Raw genomic sequence first — 22,619 nt, 5'->3', positions numbered from 1 at the left:
AAGGTATGTGGTGGTGGTGGTGGTGGTCGTGTTGTTGGTGGTAGTGTCTTTGGGGGTGCACATAGCAGAGAGTGAAGAAGAGGGTGCAGATCGAGAGGATGAGGAGGGTGCAGAAGAGTAAGGCTGAGCGAGCCACTCAACCAAGTCTGGTGCATCCTTTAAAGTAATTGAACGCACCTTCTGCAACTTCCCACTTTGGCTCAAGCCTGTTGCTCCTGCCCTACCCCTACCACCCCTGCGGAAGGGCCTGCCTCTTCCTCTGCATGTCATTTTTTAAATGACCCTGTGACAAAACTCTTAGTCCCTATACCGCTGAAGGACTGCTGCAGTATAGGTGAGCGGTCAGCAGTGGTGCACGTCAACCCTATCTATTGTGGACCTATAGCGGTCCTTACAGAACAGCAGACTGTACCGCACTCAAGCCTATGTACCGTAGCACCCTATACCAAGTTACCAGTCCTTATAAGAACTTTTGTGGACCAAGCAGGTTGTGTATTAGTGTTTAGCAGACTGTACGTCAGTCCCTATACCGCTGAAGGACTGCTGCAGTATAGGGCAGCGGTCAGCAGTGGTGCACGTCAACCCTATCTATTGTGGACCGATAGCGGTCCTTACAGAACAGCAGACTGTACCGCACTCAAGCCTATGTACCGTAGCACCCTATACCAAGTTACCAGTCCTTATAAGAACTTTTGTGGACCAAGCAGGTTGTGTATTAGTGTTTAGCAGACTGTACGTCAGTCCCTATACCGCTGAAGGACTGCTGCAGTATAGGGCAGCGGTCAGCAGTGGTGCACGTCAACCCTATCTATTGTGGACCGATAGCGGTCCTTACAGAACAGCAGACTGTACCGCACTCAAGCCTATGTACCGTAGCACCCTATACCAAGTTACCAGTCCTTATAAGAACTTTTGTGGAACAAGCAGGTTGTGTGTTAGTGATTAGCAGACTGTACGTCAGTCCCTATACCGCTGAAGGACTGCTGCAGTATAGGGCAGCGGTCAGCAGTGGTGCACGTCAACCCTATCTATTGTGGACCGATAGCGGTCCTTACAGAACAGCAGACTGTACCGCACTCAAGCCTATGTACCGTAGCACCCTATACCAAGTTACCAGTCCTTATAAGAACTTTTGTGGAACAAGCAGGTTGTGTGTTAGTGATTAGCAGACTGTACGTCAGTCCCTATACCGCTGAAGGACTGCTGCAGTATAGGTGAGCGGTCAGCAGTGGTGCACGTCAACCCTATCTATTGTGGACCGATAGCGGTCCTTACAGAACAGCAGACTGTACCGCACTCAAGCCTATGTACCGTAGCACCCTATACCAAGTTACCAGTCCTTATAAGAACTTTTGTGGACCAAGCAGGTTGTGTATTAGTGTTTAGCAGACTGTACGTCAGTCCCTATACCGCTGAAGGACTGCTGCAGTATAGGGCAGCGGTCAGCAGTAGTGCACGGCAACCCTATGTATTGTGGACCGATAGCGGTCCTTACAGAACAGCAGACTGTAACGCACTCAGGCCTATGTACCGTAGCACCCTATACCAAGTTACCAGTCCTTATAAGAACTTTTGTGGACCAAGCAGGTTGTGTGTTAGTGATTAGCAGACTGTACGTCAGTCCCTATACCAATGAAGGACTGCTGCAGTATAGGGCAGCGGTCAGCAGTAGTGCACGGCAACCCTATGTATTGTGGACCGATAGCGGTCCTTACAGAACAGCAGACTGTAACGCACTCAGGCCTATGTACCGTAGCACCCTATACCAAGTTACCAGTCCTTATAAGAACTTTTGTGGAACAAGCAGGTTGTGTGTTAGTGATTAGCAGACTGTACGTCAGTCCCTATACCGCTGAAGGACTGCTGCAGTATAGGTGAGCGGTCAGCAGTGGTGCACGTCAACCCTATCTATTGTGGACCGATAGCGGTCCTTACAGAACAGCAGACTGTACCGCACTCAAGCCTATGTACCGTAGCACCCTATACCAAGTTACCAGTCCTTATAAGAACTTTTGTGGACCAAGCAGGTTGTGTATTAGTGTTTAGCAGACTGTACGTCAGTCCCTATACCGCTGAAGGACTGCTGCAGTATAGGGCAGCGGTCAGCAGTAGTGCACGGCAACCCTATGTATTGTGGACCGATAGCGGTCCTTACAGAACAGCAGACTGTAACGCACTCAGGCCTATGTACCGTAGCACCCTATACCAAGTTACCAGTCCTTATAAGAACTTTTGTGGACCAAGCAGGTTGTGTGTTAGTGATTAGCAGACTGTACGTCAGTCCCTATACCAATGAAGGACTGCTGCAGTATAGGGCAGCGGTCAGCAGTAGTGCACGGCAACCCTATGTATTGTGGACCGATAGCGGTCCTTACAGAACAGCAGACTGTACTGCACTCAGGCCTATGTACCGTAGCACCCTATACCAAGTTACCAGTCCTTATAAAAACTTTTGTGGACCAAGCAGGTTGTGTGTTAGTGTTTAGCAGACTGTGCGTCAGTCCCTATACCGCTGAAGGACTGCTGCAGTATAGGGCAGCGGTCAGCAGTAGTGCACGGCAACCCTATGTATTGTGGACCGATAGCGGTCCTTACAGAACAGCAGACTGTAACGCACTCAGGCCTATGTACCGTAGCACCCTATACCAAGTTACCAGTCCTTATAAGAACTTTTGTGGACCAAGCAGGTTGTGTGTTAGTGATTAGCAGACTGTACGTCAGTCCCTATACCAATGAAGGACTGCTGCAGTATAGGGCAGCGGTCAGCAGTAGTGCACGGCAACCCTATGTATTGTGGACCGATAGCGGTCCTTACAGAACAGCAGACTGTAACGCACTCAGGCCTATGTACCGTAGCACCCTATACCAAGTTACCAGTCCTTATAAGAACTTTTGTGGACCAAGCAGGTTGTGTGTTAGTGATTAGCAGACTGTACGTCAGTCCCTATACCAATGAAGGACTGCTGCAGTATAGGGCAGCGGTCAGCAGTAGTGCACGGCAACCCTATGTATTGTGGACCGATAGCGGTCCTTACAGAACAGCAGACTGTAACGCACTCAGGCCTATGTACCGTAGCACCCTATACCAAGTTACCAGTCCTTATAAGAACTTTTGTGGAACAAGCAGGTTGTGTGTTAGTGATTAGCAGACTGTACGTCAGTCCCTATACCGCTGAAGGACTGCTGCAGTATAGGTGAGCGGTCAGCAGTGGTGCACGTCAACCCTATCTATTGTGGACCGATAGCGGTCCTTACAGAACAGCAGACTGTACCGCACTCAAGCCTATGTACCGTAGCACCCTATACCAAGTTACCAGTCCTTATAAGAACTTTTGTGGACCAAGCAGGTTGTGTATTAGTGTTTAGCAGACTGTACGTCAGTCCCTATACCGCTGAAGGACTGCTGCAGTATAGGGCAGCGGTCAGCAGTAGTGCACGGCAACCCTATGTATTGTGGACCGATAGCGGTCCTTACAGAACAGCAGACTGTAACGCACTCAGGCCTATGTACCGTAGCACCCTATACCAAGTTACCAGTCCTTATAAGAACTTTTGTGGACCAAGCAGGTTGTGTGTTAGTGATTAGCAGACTGTACGTCAGTCCCTATACCAATGAAGGACTGCTGCAGTATAGGGCAGCGGTCAGCAGTAGTGCACGGCAACCCTATGTATTGTGGACCGATAGCGGTCCTTACAGAACAGCAGACTGTACTGCACTCAGGCCTATGTACCGTAGCACCCTATACCAAGTTACCAGTCCTTATAAAAACTTTTGTGGACCAAGCAGGTTGTGTGTTAGTGTTTAGCAGACTGTGCGTCAGTCCCTATACCGCTGAAGGACTGCTGCAGTATAGGGCAGCGGTCAGCAGTAGTGCACGGCAACCCTATGTATTGTGGACCGATAGCGGTCCTTACAGAACAGCAGACTGTAACGCACTCAGGCCTATGTACCGTAGCACCCTATACCAAGTTACCAGTCCTTATAAGAACTTTTGTGGACCAAGCAGGTTGTGTGTTAGTGATTAGCAGACTGTACGTCAGTCCCTATACCAATGAAGGACTGCTGCAGTATAGGGCAGCGGTCAGCAGTAGTGCACGGCAACCCTATGTATTGTGGACCGATAGCGGTCCTTACAGAACAGCAGACTGTACTGCACTCAGGCCTATGTACCGTAGCACCCTATACCAAGTTACCAGTCCTTATAAGAACTTTTGTGGACCAAGCAGGTTGTGTGTTAGTGATTAGCAGACTGTACGTCAGTCCCTATACCAATGAAGGACTGCTGCAGTATAGGGCAGCGGTCAGCAGTAGTGCACGGCAACCCTATGTATTGTGGACCGATAGCGGTCCTTACAGAACAGCAGACTGTACTGCACTCAGGCCTATGTACCGTAGCACCCTATACCAAGTTACCAGTCCTTATAAGAACTTTTGTGGACCAAGCAGGTTGTGTATTAGTGTTTAGCAGACTGTGCGTCAGTCCCTATACCGCTGAAGGACTGCTGCAGTATAGGGCAGCGGTCAGCAGTAGTGCACGGCAACCCTATGTATTGTGGACCGATAGCGGTCCTTACAGAACAGCAGACTGTACCGCACCCAAGCCTATGTACCGTAGCACCCTAGACAGACCAAGTTACCAGTCCTGATAAAGAGCTTTGTGGAACAAGTGAGTTGTGAATGATTAGCAGACTGCAGCAGAAGGGCAGCAGTCAAGTATAATATTCTTTCTATATTTGGAAGAAAGAATATTATACGTGTACAAGCCTATTACCGTACCACTGATACCAGTCCTGAAAAGAACCTTTGTGGAACTAATAGTAACAGCAAGTCTTTAAAATTATCCTCACTGCCTGACACACTGCTTCCTGCCTGTCCCTATACAAATTGGCAAAAAAGAGTAGGCTGGAACGATTAGCTGGAACAGCTCTTTTGTGGACCTGATAGTAACAGCTAATGATGATGATGATGATGATGATGAAGAAAGACTAATCTGGCTGAGCTGTCCCTAAAATAGCAGCATACAGCGCTCTGTCCCTTTATCTAAACTGACAAAAGAAACTCAGGCTGCTGACCTAACACCTATACCAGTCCTGAAAAGAACTTTTGTGTACCAAATAGCTAGCGTTTTCTCTGTCCCTACTCCACACAGGATCCTTTCCCTACAGTGACAGAAGAAAGAATGTAAAATGGCCACCGGATCGGGTGTATTTATAGGTTAGGGGGAATGTCCAAGTGTCCATGAGCTGTCATGTCTCAATTGGTTGTCCTGTAACACATGATAAACGTGTCACGAAAGGTTAAAGTTCTTGTATACATTAAACACGTAAGTCCGCCGGGGCGAACGACGGAAAAAGGCGTTCGAACCCGCGGACGGCGAAAGTCGGAAATTCGCCGCGAAACGACCGCCGGGCGAACCGTTCGGCCATCACTAGTGTTGGATGGTACTTGTAATGTTTCAACCTAAACTTAACTACACACACAATAACCCCAACATATATATCACTGCGCTGACAGTAAAGGTGATCACACAAAAATAAATATTACAACATTGATACAGGCAGCTGCCTATAGGATGACACCTTAGTATAAGGTCTCAATTTCTGCAGCGCTCATCAATCTATGTCAATACTAGTGTTCAATATACAGTATATTAATACAAACAGAAATCATTATTAAAACTCACGTATTGCACACTCTCACATAAATACCCCCATTTTTTTGAATAGTGCATATAGTACAAAAAGACCTTCAAGAAGAGAATTACTTCTTGAAGATCTTGATAAATAAGACTTTCATTCATATGTATATCAGGAGCATGAAAAGTTTTAATAACTATTTCTGTTCACATATATATATATATATATATATATATATATATATATATATATATGTGTGTGTGTGTGTGTGTGTGTGTGTTTTGGTGTGTTCCTTTGTAGAGATAATAGTTAAAAAATGTGTTGAGCGCTGCATTACTTGAACTCTAAACTACACATGTGATTTTTGCTTGGTGTCCTGTGGAGTTTGCAAAAAATGCAAAATACAATTTATTGTTTTAATGATGGCTCTAGTCATAAACGATTGGTATACATAGACATTATTTTACGCTCCTTTTCTTTGGCATAGTCCTCCAAAAATTAAAATACCATTAGACTTGGAGTAAGTAGATCTAAATAACATATATATATATATATATATATATATATATATATATATATATAAATAAAGTATATTGCGCAGCATAAGAAAGCAATTATTCTAGGATGCTTATTTTCTTTAAAGCGGAGCTCCACCCAAAAGGGGAAGCGCTGCTTGTTTGCTTCCTCCCCCCTCCGCTGCCATGTTTGGCACCTTTCAGGGCAGAGAGGGGATGGGGTACCTATTTTTGACAGGTACCCAACCCCACTTCCAAGAGACCTTGTCGCAGACCTCTTCATGGAAGTTTAGCCCCCTGCTCCTTCCTTCACCGCTAGGCCATTCAGAAAGCACAGTGCGCTTGGCACATGTGCTTGGCTTGGTGCATGCAGGTTTCCCTTACAAGGAATGGTGGTGGCAGCACCCAAAAGCCAGTTGAAATATCGGCTGGGGGGCCAACATCGCCAGACCCCTGTACAGATAAGTGTCCTTATATTAATGTCAGCAAGTACAATATTTGTAGCTGCTGATCTTTCATTTTTTGGGGGGGGGGGTAGAGCTCTGCTTTAACCCACACTACACAAAGAAGATACCCTGTTTCCCCGAAAATAAGACCTAGCGTGACTGTCGGTGATGGCTGCAATATAAGCCCTACCCTCCAAATAAGCCCCACTGTTTCCCCAAAAATAAGTCCTACCCTCAAAATAAGACCTACAATGACTTTAGGGCTTATTTGGGGGTAGGGCTTATATTTCAGGCATCACCGACAATCATGCTAGGTCTTATTTTCGGGGAAACAGGGTATATTTTTAGGTTATCAGGATAACATTTTCTGTATGTATGTCTTTATATTCTCCATTGTATCAGGTTATGTTTTATAGATGATACTTTTTGAGGGAAGGGTTAGTACACTAGGACTCCCCTTCCTGCTCCAAATGCTGAACAAGCTATTTCAATGCAAACTTTAATTTTGTAGATACTTTTTGTTTTAAAAGTTCATTCTTACATTTTTAATACAATAAAATAATAAACATGAAAAATATAACTTCAAAACAAACATACCAAAGCACCTTTGGGACCAGGCTGACCCGGTTGTCCATCTTTTCCAGGTCTTCCTTCTTTTCCAGGAGTTCCTGCTTGTCCTGGGAAACCTGGCTCTCCCTTTTCGCCCTTTAGTTTTGGTTCAAAAAAAACTTGCCCAGGTTCTCCCTTTGCTCCAGGACTCCCTACCAGACCTGAACTACCTTGTGGTCCCTGGAAAAGTAAAGTAAAATGGTTTTATTTTATTAGCTTAGGACCTCATAGGCCTCAGACCTTCACTGGACGAAGCCTTCATTTACTTGCAGTGAATGAGCAGGATACAAATACTGACTACAATGAATATTGGTCTATGTTTTATATAAGGGCAATAAAGTTAATCTTAAAGTCACACTAAACAGAGATTTTTTTTTTTCTGGACAAAGTGAGTTTCCAACACAGTCTCTGACTTTGTTGGAGAGCTTTCTCCTCACTCCTGTCCAAACAGAAGTCTAAACAGAAAGTGACAAGCTAAACTTTTCAGTGAAGACACAGACAACAACAAAACACGTCTTTTTTAATTAAAAGGAGAATCCTCCTGTGGCATTGACAACTGCTCCCCTCATTTCTTGTCATGCTGTCTCAGGCTCTCACAGAAAGAGGAAATGAGCTGAAATCTCCCCAACAAGGTCACTGACAGCAATAAAAACTTAACAGAGGTATAGTATATACTGTACTAACCAAGATAAAAAATAAAATGTTTTCGCTGGAGTATGACTTTATTAAATTATTATTCAGCCACAATCTATCTATATGGTCTGATTTAAGCTAAAAATCAATTCACATATTTTTTTAGTTTAAATTTCAAAATTAATATCTGACATTTTGACACTTTCAACACTATACAAACTGCAATAAAAAAATATATATTGCCATACTGTTAAAAACTTTATCATTTTTGTGTTAATAACTTATATTTATAATAAAAAGCCACTTACTGGTGCTCCTGGTAAGCCATCAAAACCTGGTTCCCCTCTGTCTCCTTTGCTACCTTGCTGACCAGGATATCCTTAGGAAAAAACATATAATGACGACAAAATGATCCTTTAATATAAATAGTGCAGCCAGAAGACTGTTTCCTCTAGAATTTTATTTTTAAAAGAGAAGGTTTTTTTTTTCTTTTTTTTGGTAACCATACTTACCTAAGTGTATGCTGCATCTGTACTCCATTGCCTCTAAGCCCTTGTACACATGGTCAGACATTCCGATCACAAATCTGTCTGATTTTTTTCCGATGGATTTTGTCCAAAACTGGTGTTGCATACACAAGGTCGGACAAAGTTGTCGGAAAATCCGGTCATTCGTAACGTGATGACTTTCATTCGTTACCACGGGACTACGTTCAGGCTAGTAGCCAATAGCTTTGGTCTCGTAATTTGACCTGAGCATGCGTGGCACTTTGTCCGATCGGAAATTCTCTACAAACAATCGGACAAAGTCCGATCAGACCATGTTGTGGGAAAATTTTATATCCAGCTCTCAAGCTTTGTTGGTCGGGCATTCAGACGGAAAAAGTCTGATGTAGCCCACACGATCGGATTATCCCACAACATGGTCCGATTTGACATTTTCCATCGGAATGTTCGACCGTGTGTACGGGGGCTAAAACTGAGAACCGAGCGATCAAACACCACCCATCACTTAAGAGACAAAAAGAAGGGGGGGCCAAAGCGGGTTGGGGAGTACCAACCCAGGGATTTTTAATCAGATCAGCAAAGTATGCAATCAACTGGTAATTGCTAAAAAAAAATGTATTTAACCAACATCCATCAATGGTATACAAAACTAAATTATACAGTCATAAAAACCATGTCATAAGTGCATTTTTTGCAGACATATCCTCTCCTCTAACTCAATCCTACTACCGAATAAGCGTGTCTACAAACCTAAATGTTCGGTAAGTTGCTAATCGGTTGGAATTGTCTACATTATGATTTGTCAGTGTGATGCCTTTTATGTGGGGAAAATTAAACATCTGTTTTTTCACCGCATCAGGGACCATGTGTCCCTGATCCGGTCTAAGAAGATGGAAACCCCTATTAGTTGTCACTTTGGACTTTTTCACAACTTTGATGACAGCTTAATGCACTTTTTTGCATTGGAACATATAGCCCCAGGCGACAGAGGTGGTGATTTTAATCAAATTCTACTACATCGAGAGGCTCGCTGGATTTTTGATCTTAAAGCAACTGAATTGCCGGGCTTGAATGAGGTGTTCAGTTTTAAGCCATTTCTTTAAATTGGTCTAACAAATCAGTTTAATTTTTTTTTTCTCTCTTGTCATGAGTATCAGAGTCTCCCCAGTCGGTAATATTTGTAAATAATTTGCATACTTGTTATTACTCTATTTATCTCTGGCCTTATGTGCATGAACTGCTAAATATGACGCTTCCCCTTTAATTCACTGGTCTGTATGGGCGCCCGGGGGACATCACTGGTCTTCCCTGCTAATCAATCAGGTATACAACCAGTGTGTCCCCCTTTTTCATTCGGAATATAAGCTCACTTGTGTTTACATAAAATATTTTTTCCCACTAATATTTCTTCACCATACAATGGTCTTATTATTATAAGTTAATCATCCTTTTAAGGATTCAATTGAATTGAGTATATGGATGGGATCTCGCTGAGGCTGATGACGTTTTGGACCATTCATTTCACCTCATTTACATTTCAAATTGATACCTCTACACTAAATCTAAGTGTATTGTTAAAACGTTGTTTTTGTTTCTTTTTCGATACATTCCCATGTTTACATCTAAGTTTGATCTGAAGATGTGGTCCCGTTGATGTTGCTGACGCCGTTCGGTGTCATGTGGCACTTTGTGGGTTGATCTCTAGGCATTTCCTATGTAGATCACTCACAGTAAGGGCATTGACGAAATCAAAGATGGCCGCGGGGTGGCCGCTGACACGATCAGCACCGCCCGCGCATGCGCACTAGAACACTGATGTTAGATTTGATGTCATGTGACATTTTGTGGGTTGGCCTCTAGGCATTTCCTATGTAGACCACTCACAGTAAGGGCACCAACGAAATCAAAGATGGCCGCGGGGAGGTCACTGACGCGATCAGCATCGTCCGCGCATGCGCACCAGAACACTGACGCTAGATTTGATAATGAGTGAGAGACTTTCCTTTTCTGAATCCGCCCACAGCCCGGCGGTGACGTCAGATGCCGCCGGGCTGGAGAAAACGTATAATCTCATCCCCCAGTCAGTTGTCTGTTGGCAATTGACAGAGGATGAACTGCTGAATTGGCTATCCCACTAGTTGTGTCTCTATATACATATTGACAGGTATATAGGTTTAGCCTATACACTATATTTATCCATTCTCATTACCTTCCTTTCCTTATTAAATTCACTCAACTTATTTGACTGAGTCCAATTCTCCTAGTTGATAGACTTTACCTTACCTGTTTATTACAGTGCTTACTTTAATAATTCATCTGGCAACACTGCTGGCATTTCTTCATACTGGCCTTTTGAAACCAGTCTGCACTAAGATTGATTCAATTATCCAGGTAATATGATGTTGAGATTTCTTTATATCTATGAGAGTTTTCTTACTTTAAACTAAAATATTACTAGGACTAATCCATCACGCTTCCATATATAAAATATAATGTTTTTCTCTACAGACTAGATTTCTGGTTGACGCATCACTATCCAGTCTGTGCATTTATTGGTCAGTAGGTGCATTGATTGCACCTTCCTTTCAACTCTTTACTTACCTACCACTAACGGCAAACATATTCACAGACCTGTGGGACTCTGATACAATTGGTAAGATCAAATTAAATGACATAGTTACAAATCTTTGCTGTTATTTCAGATATGTTAATTTTTGTATCTCTAAATATGGAATCTGTGCCTGGATATATTTCATATCTATTTATATACATGACCTTTATAATCTCTTCCTATGTATACTCATTCTGCAAACAATTGTTGTTTTTGTAAATGTCTGTTATACTTTTGGATATATTATTTATAAATTTAACATCTGTTGTTTTTCTTACTTTAATAGTTATGATCTGCTGCTGCGCCAATTCCTGATGAAGCTTGAGCTATGAACGAAACACGTTGAATAATCGCAGCGTAGCATTTATGCTTTTATGTACCAAAGTGGGGTAACTCTGGAGATGCTTGATACCTAATCCGGCCTCACTAGTGGTTTTTATGACTGTATAATTTAGTTTTGTATACCACTGATGGATGTTGGTTAAATAAAAACATTTTTAGCAATTACCAGTTGATTGCATACTTTTCTGATCTGATACCATTAAAAATCCCTGGGTTGGTACTCCCCAACCAGCTTTGCCCCCCCTTTCTTTTTGTCTCTTATAGAATTTTGGGATGTGGTATCCTTGTTTTTTCAATCCTGTCTTCTTAATCTCTCATCACCCATCACTTGGTCCTCAGACCTCTCTGCTCTGTCCCCCGCGCTTACTGAAGCGATGGGCTGTGGAAGGGGTGGGAGCGGCTGGCTCAGCCTCTTAGTGGCTCTCTGAGAGGCTGAATCGGTTGCCAGCCCAGGCATGTGGGCAGATCCTGACCATATGGTTGCAATCTTTTCCAAGCCTGAACCAGCTCTGTGACATCAGCCGACAGGGGGTCAAAGGAGTGCAAAATGAACTGCACTCCTGTAATCCACAAGAGAAGTACAGCCAAGCGAGCTTTGGCTGTACTTCTCCTTTAACTTTAACTTCTCCGTTGTACTTCCTTACTGAATACAGTGGTTAGTTTTAGGATGCAGTGGTAGATATGTTAGTTTCTAAATAGCTAAATCAAGGGCTTTCAAAAGTATTCTGAATTAATGTGATTGGATCTAAGCACAGCTTGTCTCAGAGCTGGGACAACCATCCCATGTAATTTAGGGCTATTCAGGATCACTGGTGTATTTGACTCAACACTCAGATATTGATCAAGAACACTGGCATCTTTGATCCACACTCAAAGGGCTGGCCCATATTACAATACTTGGGTCCTGGATTCCCCCCCCCCCCCATTCCTCTAGTTGCATACACTTCATCAGAAAAACCTAGTATAATTATTAAATGTGTTGGGCTCACTTACATTAATAAGACTTATATATAAATCAAATTGACTACATTATAATGTGTGATCCTTAACCACTTTCTGCCTAGGCCAGAACATTTGTTAGAACCCCCATAATTAAATATTTTCTGAAAGCAAATATGGTGGTTGTCATTTTTTTATGTTGCACCATATCTGTGCAGTAGTTTATTGAACACAAATTTTCAGGAAAACATACTTTATTGAATTTTAGTGCCCAAAAACACAGTATGATACACACTTTTTTCTAAAATATAAAATATGATCTTACTCCAAATAAATAGATACATAACATGTCACGCTTTAAAATTGTGCACGCCCATAGAATGGCACCACTCTAAAAGCATTTACAGGTTACCATTTTAGAGTTAAACAGTCTGGTGCTAGTGTTATTACTCTAACTCTGATGTTCACAGATGATACATCATACTATTTTTTTACAATCACTGTTTACAAATACGTGCACGAGCACAGGGGGAACGGTAGTGCTTAAAATCTTATATAATTTTTTTTTTACACTGTCTCTTTATTTTTTTTAAATTTAACTTTATTGTCATAACAAGCCAAGTAACAACATTCCTTGCAATAACATTGGCAGTTACAGGTACTATAAAATATATAAATACAGCGCTCGCAAACATAAATATATGTGAGAAAAAATTATATATAATATTATATATAAAATTATATATAAAGTGAACCAACATAAAGTCCAAAAACAAATCCAAACTACCGGAACTGACGTCAGTGTTCCCGGAAACAGCGCCAACGTTTCGCCCTCCCACAGGGCATCATCAAGGATCTCATCGGGAACACTGTCGTCAGTTCTGGTCGTTTGGAAAGCATGTTTAGAATGCACACTACTAACAATGGTTTCATATAATCTGTTCCATGCTTGATGCTTGTTAATCCCTTTGTTTTGTAAGTACTCATCTTTTGTTCAAATAAATTGTTTTTTGATGGTACTTCACTATTAGTTCCCCCTTTCTTTACTTCTGGGTACATGTCTATTTGGCTTAAACTCTTCATTGAGGAACCTTGGATCTGCTGACCTGGCTTTCTGCATACCATCATAAAGACATCTATACCAAGCCTGAATTGACCCTCCAGACTGAAAAGCTGGGGGTCATGTGGATCTGGTGAGTGGGGACTCTCAAGGGGGTGTTGTGCACCTGAAGTTTTTATTCATTTTGGATTGGAGCACTTTCAGTGATTTGTTTTTGGACTTTATGTTAGTTCCCCTTATATATAATTTTTTCTCACATATATTTATGTTTGCGAGCGCTGTATTTATATATTTTATGGTTTTCAAGTGATTAGTACTTTGTGTATAGCAGCTGCAATTGTTTTCACATCATTGATTTTGTTTTTATATCATCAGTTCAAGTTTATATTTAGTTTATATACAGTATATTTTTCAAGTTACAGGTACTAGTTATGGAGAGATCCGGTGTCTATTAGGCTCCTCCTGATCTCCCCTCTGCTCTCAAAGGCATTTGATCAAACTGCGATTGGTTTGATCATAATACTTGCCTTGCCAGTCACAGCTAGTAAACAGCGAACCGGATCTTGAAGTGATGAAATCTTCCTCAATTCTGGCATCATTTGTCACAGAAGAACACACGTTCCTCATTTTCATCATGTATGCAGCTGGCTTTAGTGTGTGTGGTGATCCTGTGTTCCCCGTTGAAACAGGAGAGCCCGAAAATGGCTGCGGCAGAAGGGGGACCCTTTCCGCGCCCCTATAGAGTAATTCTAATCACTTTAACAGGAACACCCATCACCAGCTGCAATTTTTGATGCTGCAGCAAAGATCCTGGTATAACCATTTCCTTACAAGGATGTTCAGTATATATACATACAGTACAGCAGTTGGGAAGTGATTAAATAAAGCTTTGGAGATCATAGAATGAACTTCTGCAGTGGTGTAAGATAATTAGTAATTGGTCCGAAAGATTCCCTCACCAGTTCACTTTACTGACTGTAACATGCTATATGATCATATGTTTTCTACATTATTGATTCATTTCAATATTGATTGTACGTTAACGAATGATTTTGTTTCTTTCTAGTTTTAATTCTTTTTTTTCTGGATTTTGCATATACTTATATTTATAGTTCTAAATACCAAAACGGCCATATGATATCTCTGCACTAATTAATATCAAATCCTTTAAACATACAAATATATTAAGAAATGTCGTTTCAGACACCATCACCATTCATTTGTAAAAATGTATGTCTTACCTGGTTGCCCAGGAGGGCCCTGAGGACCTGGTGGTCCAGGAAGTGGTGATGGCATTGGTTCGCATATTGCACATGCATCTCCTCTGTCACCTAAAACAATTGTATGTATAGTTAAAGCAATGTACAAGAGGTGACAAATCTCTATATATAAATCTGTGTCATATTTACATATTTTTTTCAAGGAATTATCCTTTTAGAGTCAATGCCTAAAGACAAAACAGAAATAGTGGGTTCCAGAATCAGGGTATCCAAACTACAGACTGCTACAAGATTCCATCCAACCTACAAATAGGGACATTTGCATATCCTCGATGTGCACAGATTGAGGATTAAGGATTAAGGTCAGTGATGGCTATCTATGTTAAATTAACCACCCCCCCCCCCCTCCAGTCTCCAGAGCAGGTAACACTCCCCACCCCAACTATGCTGTCATAATCCCTTTTTTTCCCCAGCATTGACAGGTAAATAGAACTTCCTCCATTCAGACCTTCTCCACCTCAAGACTCCAGTCCTGCTGCTACAGCCACACTGTGAGCCTTACATTGGTGAGGAGAACTCTGATGGGGCACTGATTTAATGGGGAATTCTGATGGTAACCCTCATATAAGGGTGTCTCCTATTGGGACCAGGTTTAAGGAGAAACCTGTTGTAAAGGGGGACTCTGTTGGGGGCCCTGATGTAAGGAGAGACTTTTATGTGGACTTTGGGCTAAGGAGGACTCTGATGGGGACAATGATTTTATGGGGGAATATGATGGGGGCCCTGATGTAAGGGGGATTCTGGTGGGACCCTTATTTAAGGGGGGACTCTGATGGTAACCCTGATATAAAGAGGTCTCTGATTGGGACCATATGTAAGGGGGGACCTGATGTAAGGGGGGGGGATTCCTATGGTAACCCTGATGTAAAGAGGATTTTGATGGGGACACTGGTGCAAGGGGTAAATTTTATGTAACAGGGGCTCTGAATGGGACTTTGATGTTACGGAGACCCTTAGTAGGACCTTAATGTAAGCAGAGACTCTACTGGGGACTCTGATGTAAGGGGAGATGCCAATGTGGACTCTGGTGTAAGGGGGATTCTGATGGGGATCCTGATGTAGGGGAGACTCTGATTGTAACCCTCATGTAAGGGGGAGGCATTCGTTTACAAAACTGATTTTTTTTTCAGCCTGTGAATATTTATAAAAGATATGATGAGGCCCTTGTGCTGAAAAGTTTGGTGATCCCTTTTCCATCACAAATGACATTGCAGGTAGGACAAAATCTAAAAAATTCAATGCCGTAAAAGAAAACATACCTTTCTGTCCCCTTTCTCCTTGAAATCCTTGTTGGCCTGGCTTTCCATCAGATCCACGATCACCAGGGTGCCCCGGAATGCATGCTTGGGTTGGATCTGTTGTTAAGTGAATTCAAGTTTTTTTAAAAGAAAGCAATTAACCAACATATCTCAATAAACAAAAAGTAGAACACATCTTCTATAGCAGGATTACTGGCAACTGACAAAACCATAGAGAAGCAGAAGTCTAGAAGGAACCAATGGTAATCAATGCAACAGAAAGTATGACAGACCCTAGTGGTTCAGTGTGCTAAAGTATACTTTTATTTATTTACTTACTGAGACACCTTGACTAAGACAGCTTAGATGGCTATGTGAATTCAGTCAGTACCGTATCTGAATTTAACAGTGTAAATTTTTTTTTTTCAGTAACTAAAAATCCAGCAGGATGGTAGAACTGCTTATTAAATTGCACCTGCACTGGATACATACGTAAAATAATACCCGAGTGAAGGTAAGAACTACTCAAAAATCCCTCTCTTTATGCACATACTACTGCAATGTTCTATTCTTAAAACTATAGGTACACACCCAAAAACTTTTCAGAAACCTTCAGTGATACAAAATCCCCTCCCCCCCCTTCCCAAATAGCCTCAAAAAATACTTTGATGTGCCCTGATGGACAGAGAAGAATGGCATTGCAACTAAACTGCCTCAGATAATGGTAATTGACTATCACCTATGCCTGATCCCATAACTCCTGAAACTCTTTTATACAAATAGTTTGCAATGTCTGCACTTTCTTTCTAATTTGCTTTTACTCATATTGGAATTCTATAGTGTTAGCATTGCATATGCAGCTCTACAGTTGATCCAGCTTTATGTTCTCAAATCTGAACCATGACACTCCTGAAATGTACTGCCTGAAACGTAAGAGATTCTGTGATAAATTTAAGTGACCCACCAAATTACTGATTGAAACTCACTTAGAAGGCCACTTGATCATCCATAGAGTGCCCATAGGAGGGCTGAACCTGTTATCCAAAAATGTCTCATTTGAATTGCTGGCCCCTAAGCTGGATAGGCATGGTATGCTTCTCTACGTGCATATTATTAATACTTCACTTATTGCTATCATATTATGTACCACTCACTCTTCAACTCCACAGTTTTACAGGGGGGGATATATTTAAAGGTTTACTACCCTTTCAGACAAGCTATTTGGTTGGGAGACTTTATTATGGTTCTAAATTTTTATTTGGACAGACTACCTAATGATACTGAGGATTCTATATGCACTTCTGTTACTATATTTAATAAGTGAATGTCTAAATTATATTTAATAGCTGCACGGAGGCACAAATATCTGAATAAATGTATATCTTTATGTTCTGTACCATGCCTTAAACCATATCATAGATAGAATTGATCTTGCTTTGTACCTTATTACTTCCCAGGCTTTTAGACCTAGATAATACATGTTATCTCTGACCACTCTTCTTGCTATTTGACTATGCGATGATCTCCAAAACCTCCAGATTCCACATGGAAATTAAACCCAAAACTGACATCTTAAAAGTCTGGAAACAGGTTAAAACCCATTTTGCCTTTGCCGATTTCCACTCATATAAACTCCATTAAACGGAAGAAGAGTTTAATGGGGGAGGTCAAGCTGAAGGAATTGACTGCCACATTAAAAAAATGACAATATTCAGGCCAAAACAAATCATTTAAATTGGCCTTTGATCTCTCCAAGCTTCCCCTGTCCATGAGACAAGCAATGGTAATCCTTCTTCCTAAACCTTAATCTTATAAGCCTATATCTCTTCTACTGGTGGATTCTTCTGGGTTTTACCCATATGCCTCGTACACACGATCGGACTTTCCGCCAACAAAACAGTGGAATTTTGTCCAAAGGGTGTTGGCTCAAACTTGCCTTGCATACACATGGTCACACAAATGTTGGTCAACAATTACGAATGCAGTGATGTACTAGACATACTGTGTGTTTTTCAGGTCTTTAGCGCCACCCTTTGGGCTCCTTCTGCTAATTTCGTGTTAGTAGAAGTTTGGTGAGTGTTGATTCGTACTTTTCATGCAGATAGCATGTCTAATTATTATTATTTTTTTTTAGTGCACAATAAAAAAAAACGTGGAGAATAATACTTGGCACATTTTAAAAAATACAATGTAAAATTGACAAGGGACACCAACATAGTTGTATCTTTGATCTTATAAACTAGGGGATAATGGTGTCATGGTAACTTGTACAAATAAAAAATAAAAAACACAATAATATTATTCTTGATATCACTAGAAAAAAAAGCCTTTCAAAATTTGTTTGCAATAACTCCATCAGTATCACCAGCAAAGCAGCTTCATTATTATCTCATTAAAGAAGAAGAGAATTGTGCGCTGTATTTGGAGATTTCATAATTTGCTACGCCACGACTGTTAATTCTCCATTATGGACGCTAGGTTACAAGACCGACCGCTTCTACTTCCGAGCATGCGTGTTTGTACTTTGGACTTTTGTCCAATGGACTTGTGTAAACATGATCAGAAAATCCGACAACACACATTTGTTGGCAGAAAATTTGAAGACATGCTAGCCAACATTTGTTGGCGGAAAGTCTGACAACAATTATCCGATGGAGCATACACATGGTCAGACTTTCCGCCAACAGCCTGCCATCCAACATTTCACATCGGATAATCCAATTGTGTGTACAGGGCTTTAGTGTTGCTGGAGAAAGAGTCCAATCAGGATACTTAGCCTAAGTCGCCTCTTCCTAACAGGCCATGACCATCTGAGCATTACCTGTCCTCCACACTCAGCTGTAGCCAATCAGAGCAGCCTCATCCTTTTAACTTCTTCAAGCTCAAGAAAGCTCCCATTGACAAGTAAGAAACATAAAAACATCTATTGACATAGCAACTATTTTTATTAACAATTCTTTGCTCTGTTAATGCTTACATCATTCCAACTAATTTACCACAAGAAATATAATAAACTAAGGACACCCATTGTTGCTGCTCATACTGATATGTGCTTCCCACACCTGACAGAATAAATGTGATAGAAAGTGAAGTGCTATCCTATACCTACTGTATACAAACAGAAAAATAGTAAAGTGCTCCAAAATATAAAGTAAATCCAAAAAAGTGTATCTATGAATTCTCAAAGTGAATCTCAAACAAATAAAAATATATAAAGATAAATAAATATATGTGAAAAATGCAAACTAAGTGTCTATACTTAATAAACAGACATCATATATATATATATATATATATATATATATATATATATATAAACAGAAAACATTAATTGCTAAAAAGTGACAACATATAAATATACAAGAGGTGATAGTTCAATAGTCATACATCCAATTCCAGTGTGCATATTATTCCTTCCAATTTTCTTAAGCGATACTAGAAAATCTCCACCAGTTTAAAACACTAGCATGCCCATTACCGTACCCCCTGAGGGTATTCTCTTACCTAATAATGCGGACCCCTTAATGTAATTGGAGGTCAGGGATATTTAAAAATATAGCTGGAACTGGAGAAACCAAACAGCTGATTCTCCTCTTCTGATCCTCAGCCCTTGATGGTTGAACTCAAGCGATACCGAATCTTCCTGTGCCTTCCCGTTACCAGCAGCTTCTAGAAAGATCACTTTCAGTACCAGTGATATTTTGCAGTGATGGGCATGCTGGTTTTTTAAACTGGTGGAGATTTTCTAGTATTGCTTAAGAAAATTGGATGAAATAATATGCATGCTGGAATTGGATAATGTATGGAGCATTTTATTTGATTGAACAATTATATTGGAATTACTCCACACTTTTTATATATCACCTCTTGTATATTTATATGTTGTCACTTTTTAGAATTTCATGTTTTTTTTTTTTTTTATATATATGATTATATGATATTTGATTATTAAGTATAGACACTTAGTTTGCATTTTCATATATATTTATGTATCATATGATAATATATATGAGTCAACTTTTCTATATGTGTTGTCATTGTCAAGAGAGCACTGGACAACTGATGTCAATACATCTATCTTCCATAAGAAATGTATCTAGGTCATTTTCTTCATAATTTCTGTATGAAGAAAGGGGATCCTCAGTGATACTAGACCCTTGGTTATGCCTCTTGGATACTGTGGGAAAACTTGAGCTAAAGTAATTATTACTTTCTAAATGGCTTAAAAAGCTCTGGTCCGCTTCTCCAACACCCACCTTTTGTGGCGTTGTGATAAGGAGCCTCACTAACAAAAAGTAAAGCATGTGAACTGGCAGACTACAGCTCAACTGTTATAGTATTTCCAGATATTAGAGCTTCTAGGGTGTCCTGACCCAAAGCTTAACCTGCATGTAGAGGTATATACTTTTCCAAGCAATTGTGGATTTTGGCACTTTAAATTAACTACAAATACACTATAGTATTGTTTACTAATACTGTTTGGCTTTACATTGAAACCAGGGTCAGTGTTTTCTAGACTGTAGCTAAGAGAATGCATCTCTTTAGTTATTTATGTTTTTGATGAAGCTGAGTCCTCGCTTAAAACAGGATTATAGTGTACCATCTTAACCACTTTCAGACCGGACCATTTTGCTGGCTTAAGACCAGACCACTTTTTGCAATTCGGCACTGCGTCGCTTTAACTGACAATTGCGCGGTCGTGCGACCTGGCTACCAAACAAAATTGACGTCCTTTTTTCCCCACAAATAGAGCTTTCTTTTGGTGGCATTATATCACCCCTGTGGTTTTTATTTTTTGAGCTATAAACAAAAATAGAGCGACAATTTTGAAAAAAACGCATTATTTTTTACTTTTTGTTATAATAAATATCCCCCAAAAATATATATTAAAAACATTTTTTTTCCCTCAGTTTAGGCCAATACGTACTCTTCTACATATTTTTGGTAAAAAAAATCGCAATAAGCAATTATTGGGTTGCGCAAAAGTTATAGCATTTACAAAATAGAGAATAGTTTTATGGCATTTTTATTAATATTTTTTTTTTATTAGTAATGACGGTGATCAGCGATTTATATTGTGACTGCGACATTATGGCAGACACATCGGACATTTTTGACACATTTTTGGGACCATTGTCATTTATACAGCAATCAGTGCTATATAAATGCAGTGATTCCTGTGTAAATGACACTGGCTGTGAAGGGGTTAACCAGGGAGTAGCAGTGTAGGGGTTAAGTGTTCCTAGGGGCGTGTTACTAACTGTGGGGGGCTGGGCTTTGTGTTAGTGAACACTGATCTCTGCTCCAATCACATGGAGCAGAGATCAGCATCACTTGTTGCTAGGCAGAACGGGGAGATGCTGTTTACAACGGCATCTCCCCGTTCCTCCGCCCCGTGAGACGATCACAGGTATCCCCGCTGCGATCGAGGCCGCGCACATTATGGCAGGGCGGCATATAAAAATGAACGTACCTGTATGCCAATATTCCTGCCCGTGCCATTCTGCCTGTATTGTATGTACAAAATTAGGTTGTTGTGTCTGTATAACTGTATAACCCTTTATTACCAATGCATTGCATGAGAATAAATACAGAGCAATATAAATATATTTTGGCAATGCAGACAAATTATTTTACATTTCAGTAATTTTTGTAAAAATAAACCTGTAGAGAATACTTACATTACTGTAGTAAAATCATGTACACCATAAATACTGAACAGTTTAAATGTTGATGACAAAAGTTTAACTGTTGTTTCCTGTCCTTACCGATGGGGCCTGGTGGGCCTGGAGGTCCTTGAGGTCCAGTTGGACCTTGGCTGCCCTTCTCCCCTGGTAGGGATAAACCAGGCAATCCAGGATCACCTTTCTCACCCCTATCCCCTGTAAATCCTTGTACTCCAGGTGATCCAGGAATAGATGTCCCTAAAATAAAACACATTTTTAAAATGTAAATAAACCATTATTATGCACTTCTCCTATTTGTTTTGTTAAATATACCATTGAAAAGAGAAATGCCTCTTGATCGAGGGACTGTCCCTCATTCAGAAACAATGTTCCTCTGTCCCTCTTTCTTCCTCGTGTGTCCCTCATTTTGGTCTGATCTATATAGTTTTTTTATAAAATGTACTACTTATCTATCAAAAAGTGTTTTAGAATGCTAAACCTTTCACCCATTCCAAAAGCCAGTATAAAGGAATAATAGTGGTAAAAAACACCAATAATTTATTTTGTTTAACCAATAATTTATTTTGTACAGTTCTCCTTTAAGGGGGGCATAGCAGGGAGTGTGTCCTATACCTACATATCTATTCTAATAGGTGTCCCTCATTCCCATCTGAGAAAGTTGGGAGGAATCAGTGGAGGCTGCGTTTTTTTTTTTTTGGGTGGGGGATGGAGGCATAAAAAAAATAGCTGCACCTCAACCCACCCACCCTCTCCCTGTCTTACCCCATCTAGGTGGCAGGTGGCAGGTATTGGCCAGTAGGCATTGGCAGCGGGCATCAATAGCAGCATTGGGCATTGGCAGTGGGCATGTCCTCCATCTCCTCTAGTCTTCCATCTCAGCAGCTGTGCATCTCCTCCCCTCCCCCTAGGCTTCCAATAGTCTTGCCTGTCCTTTTCAGTCAATTGGGTGACGAGTCTCAAAACCTGCTTCCTGATTGGCTGGAAGGAGGATCAGTGTTACAACAGTGAATATTCATTTGCTGTTGTAACACACCTGGGTGGGCTCTGTTCGCATTCTATGTGCTCCAAACCCACCCTATCAGAGCCTCTGGCTCTAATCAAGTGCTTCAAAAAAAC

General features: G+C 40.9%; 1 protein-coding gene across 1 annotated transcript in view; it reads right to left on the bottom strand.

The window, feature by feature from the left end:
- COL4A1 (collagen type IV alpha 1 chain) overlaps positions 1-22,619 on the bottom strand; it is a 215,832-nt gene that overhangs the window by 60,896 nt on the left and 132,317 nt on the right. Inside the window, exons 21-25 of the mRNA XM_077482895.1 lie at positions 21,585-21,740; positions 15,838-15,933; positions 14,540-14,629; positions 8,149-8,219; positions 7,196-7,387 (exon numbers count right to left, since the gene is read on the bottom strand). Coding sequence (XP_077339021.1) covers positions 7,196-7,387; positions 8,149-8,219; positions 14,540-14,629; positions 15,838-15,933; positions 21,585-21,740 — 605 coding nt within the window. The remainder of the gene's footprint in view (positions 1-7,195; positions 7,388-8,148; positions 8,220-14,539; positions 14,630-15,837; positions 15,934-21,584; positions 21,741-22,619) is intronic.

This window comes from Lithobates pipiens, unplaced genomic scaffold (assembly GCF_037356315.1).
Source record: "Lithobates pipiens isolate NorthernLeopardFrog02 unplaced genomic scaffold, aLitPip1_a1.2 Scaffold_16, whole genome shotgun sequence".
Classification (NCBI taxonomy): Eukaryota; Metazoa; Chordata; class Amphibia; order Anura; family Ranidae; genus Lithobates; species Lithobates pipiens.
The sequence above is the reverse complement of the archived record's forward strand: the minus strand, read 5'-3'. Positions and strand labels throughout refer to the sequence as shown.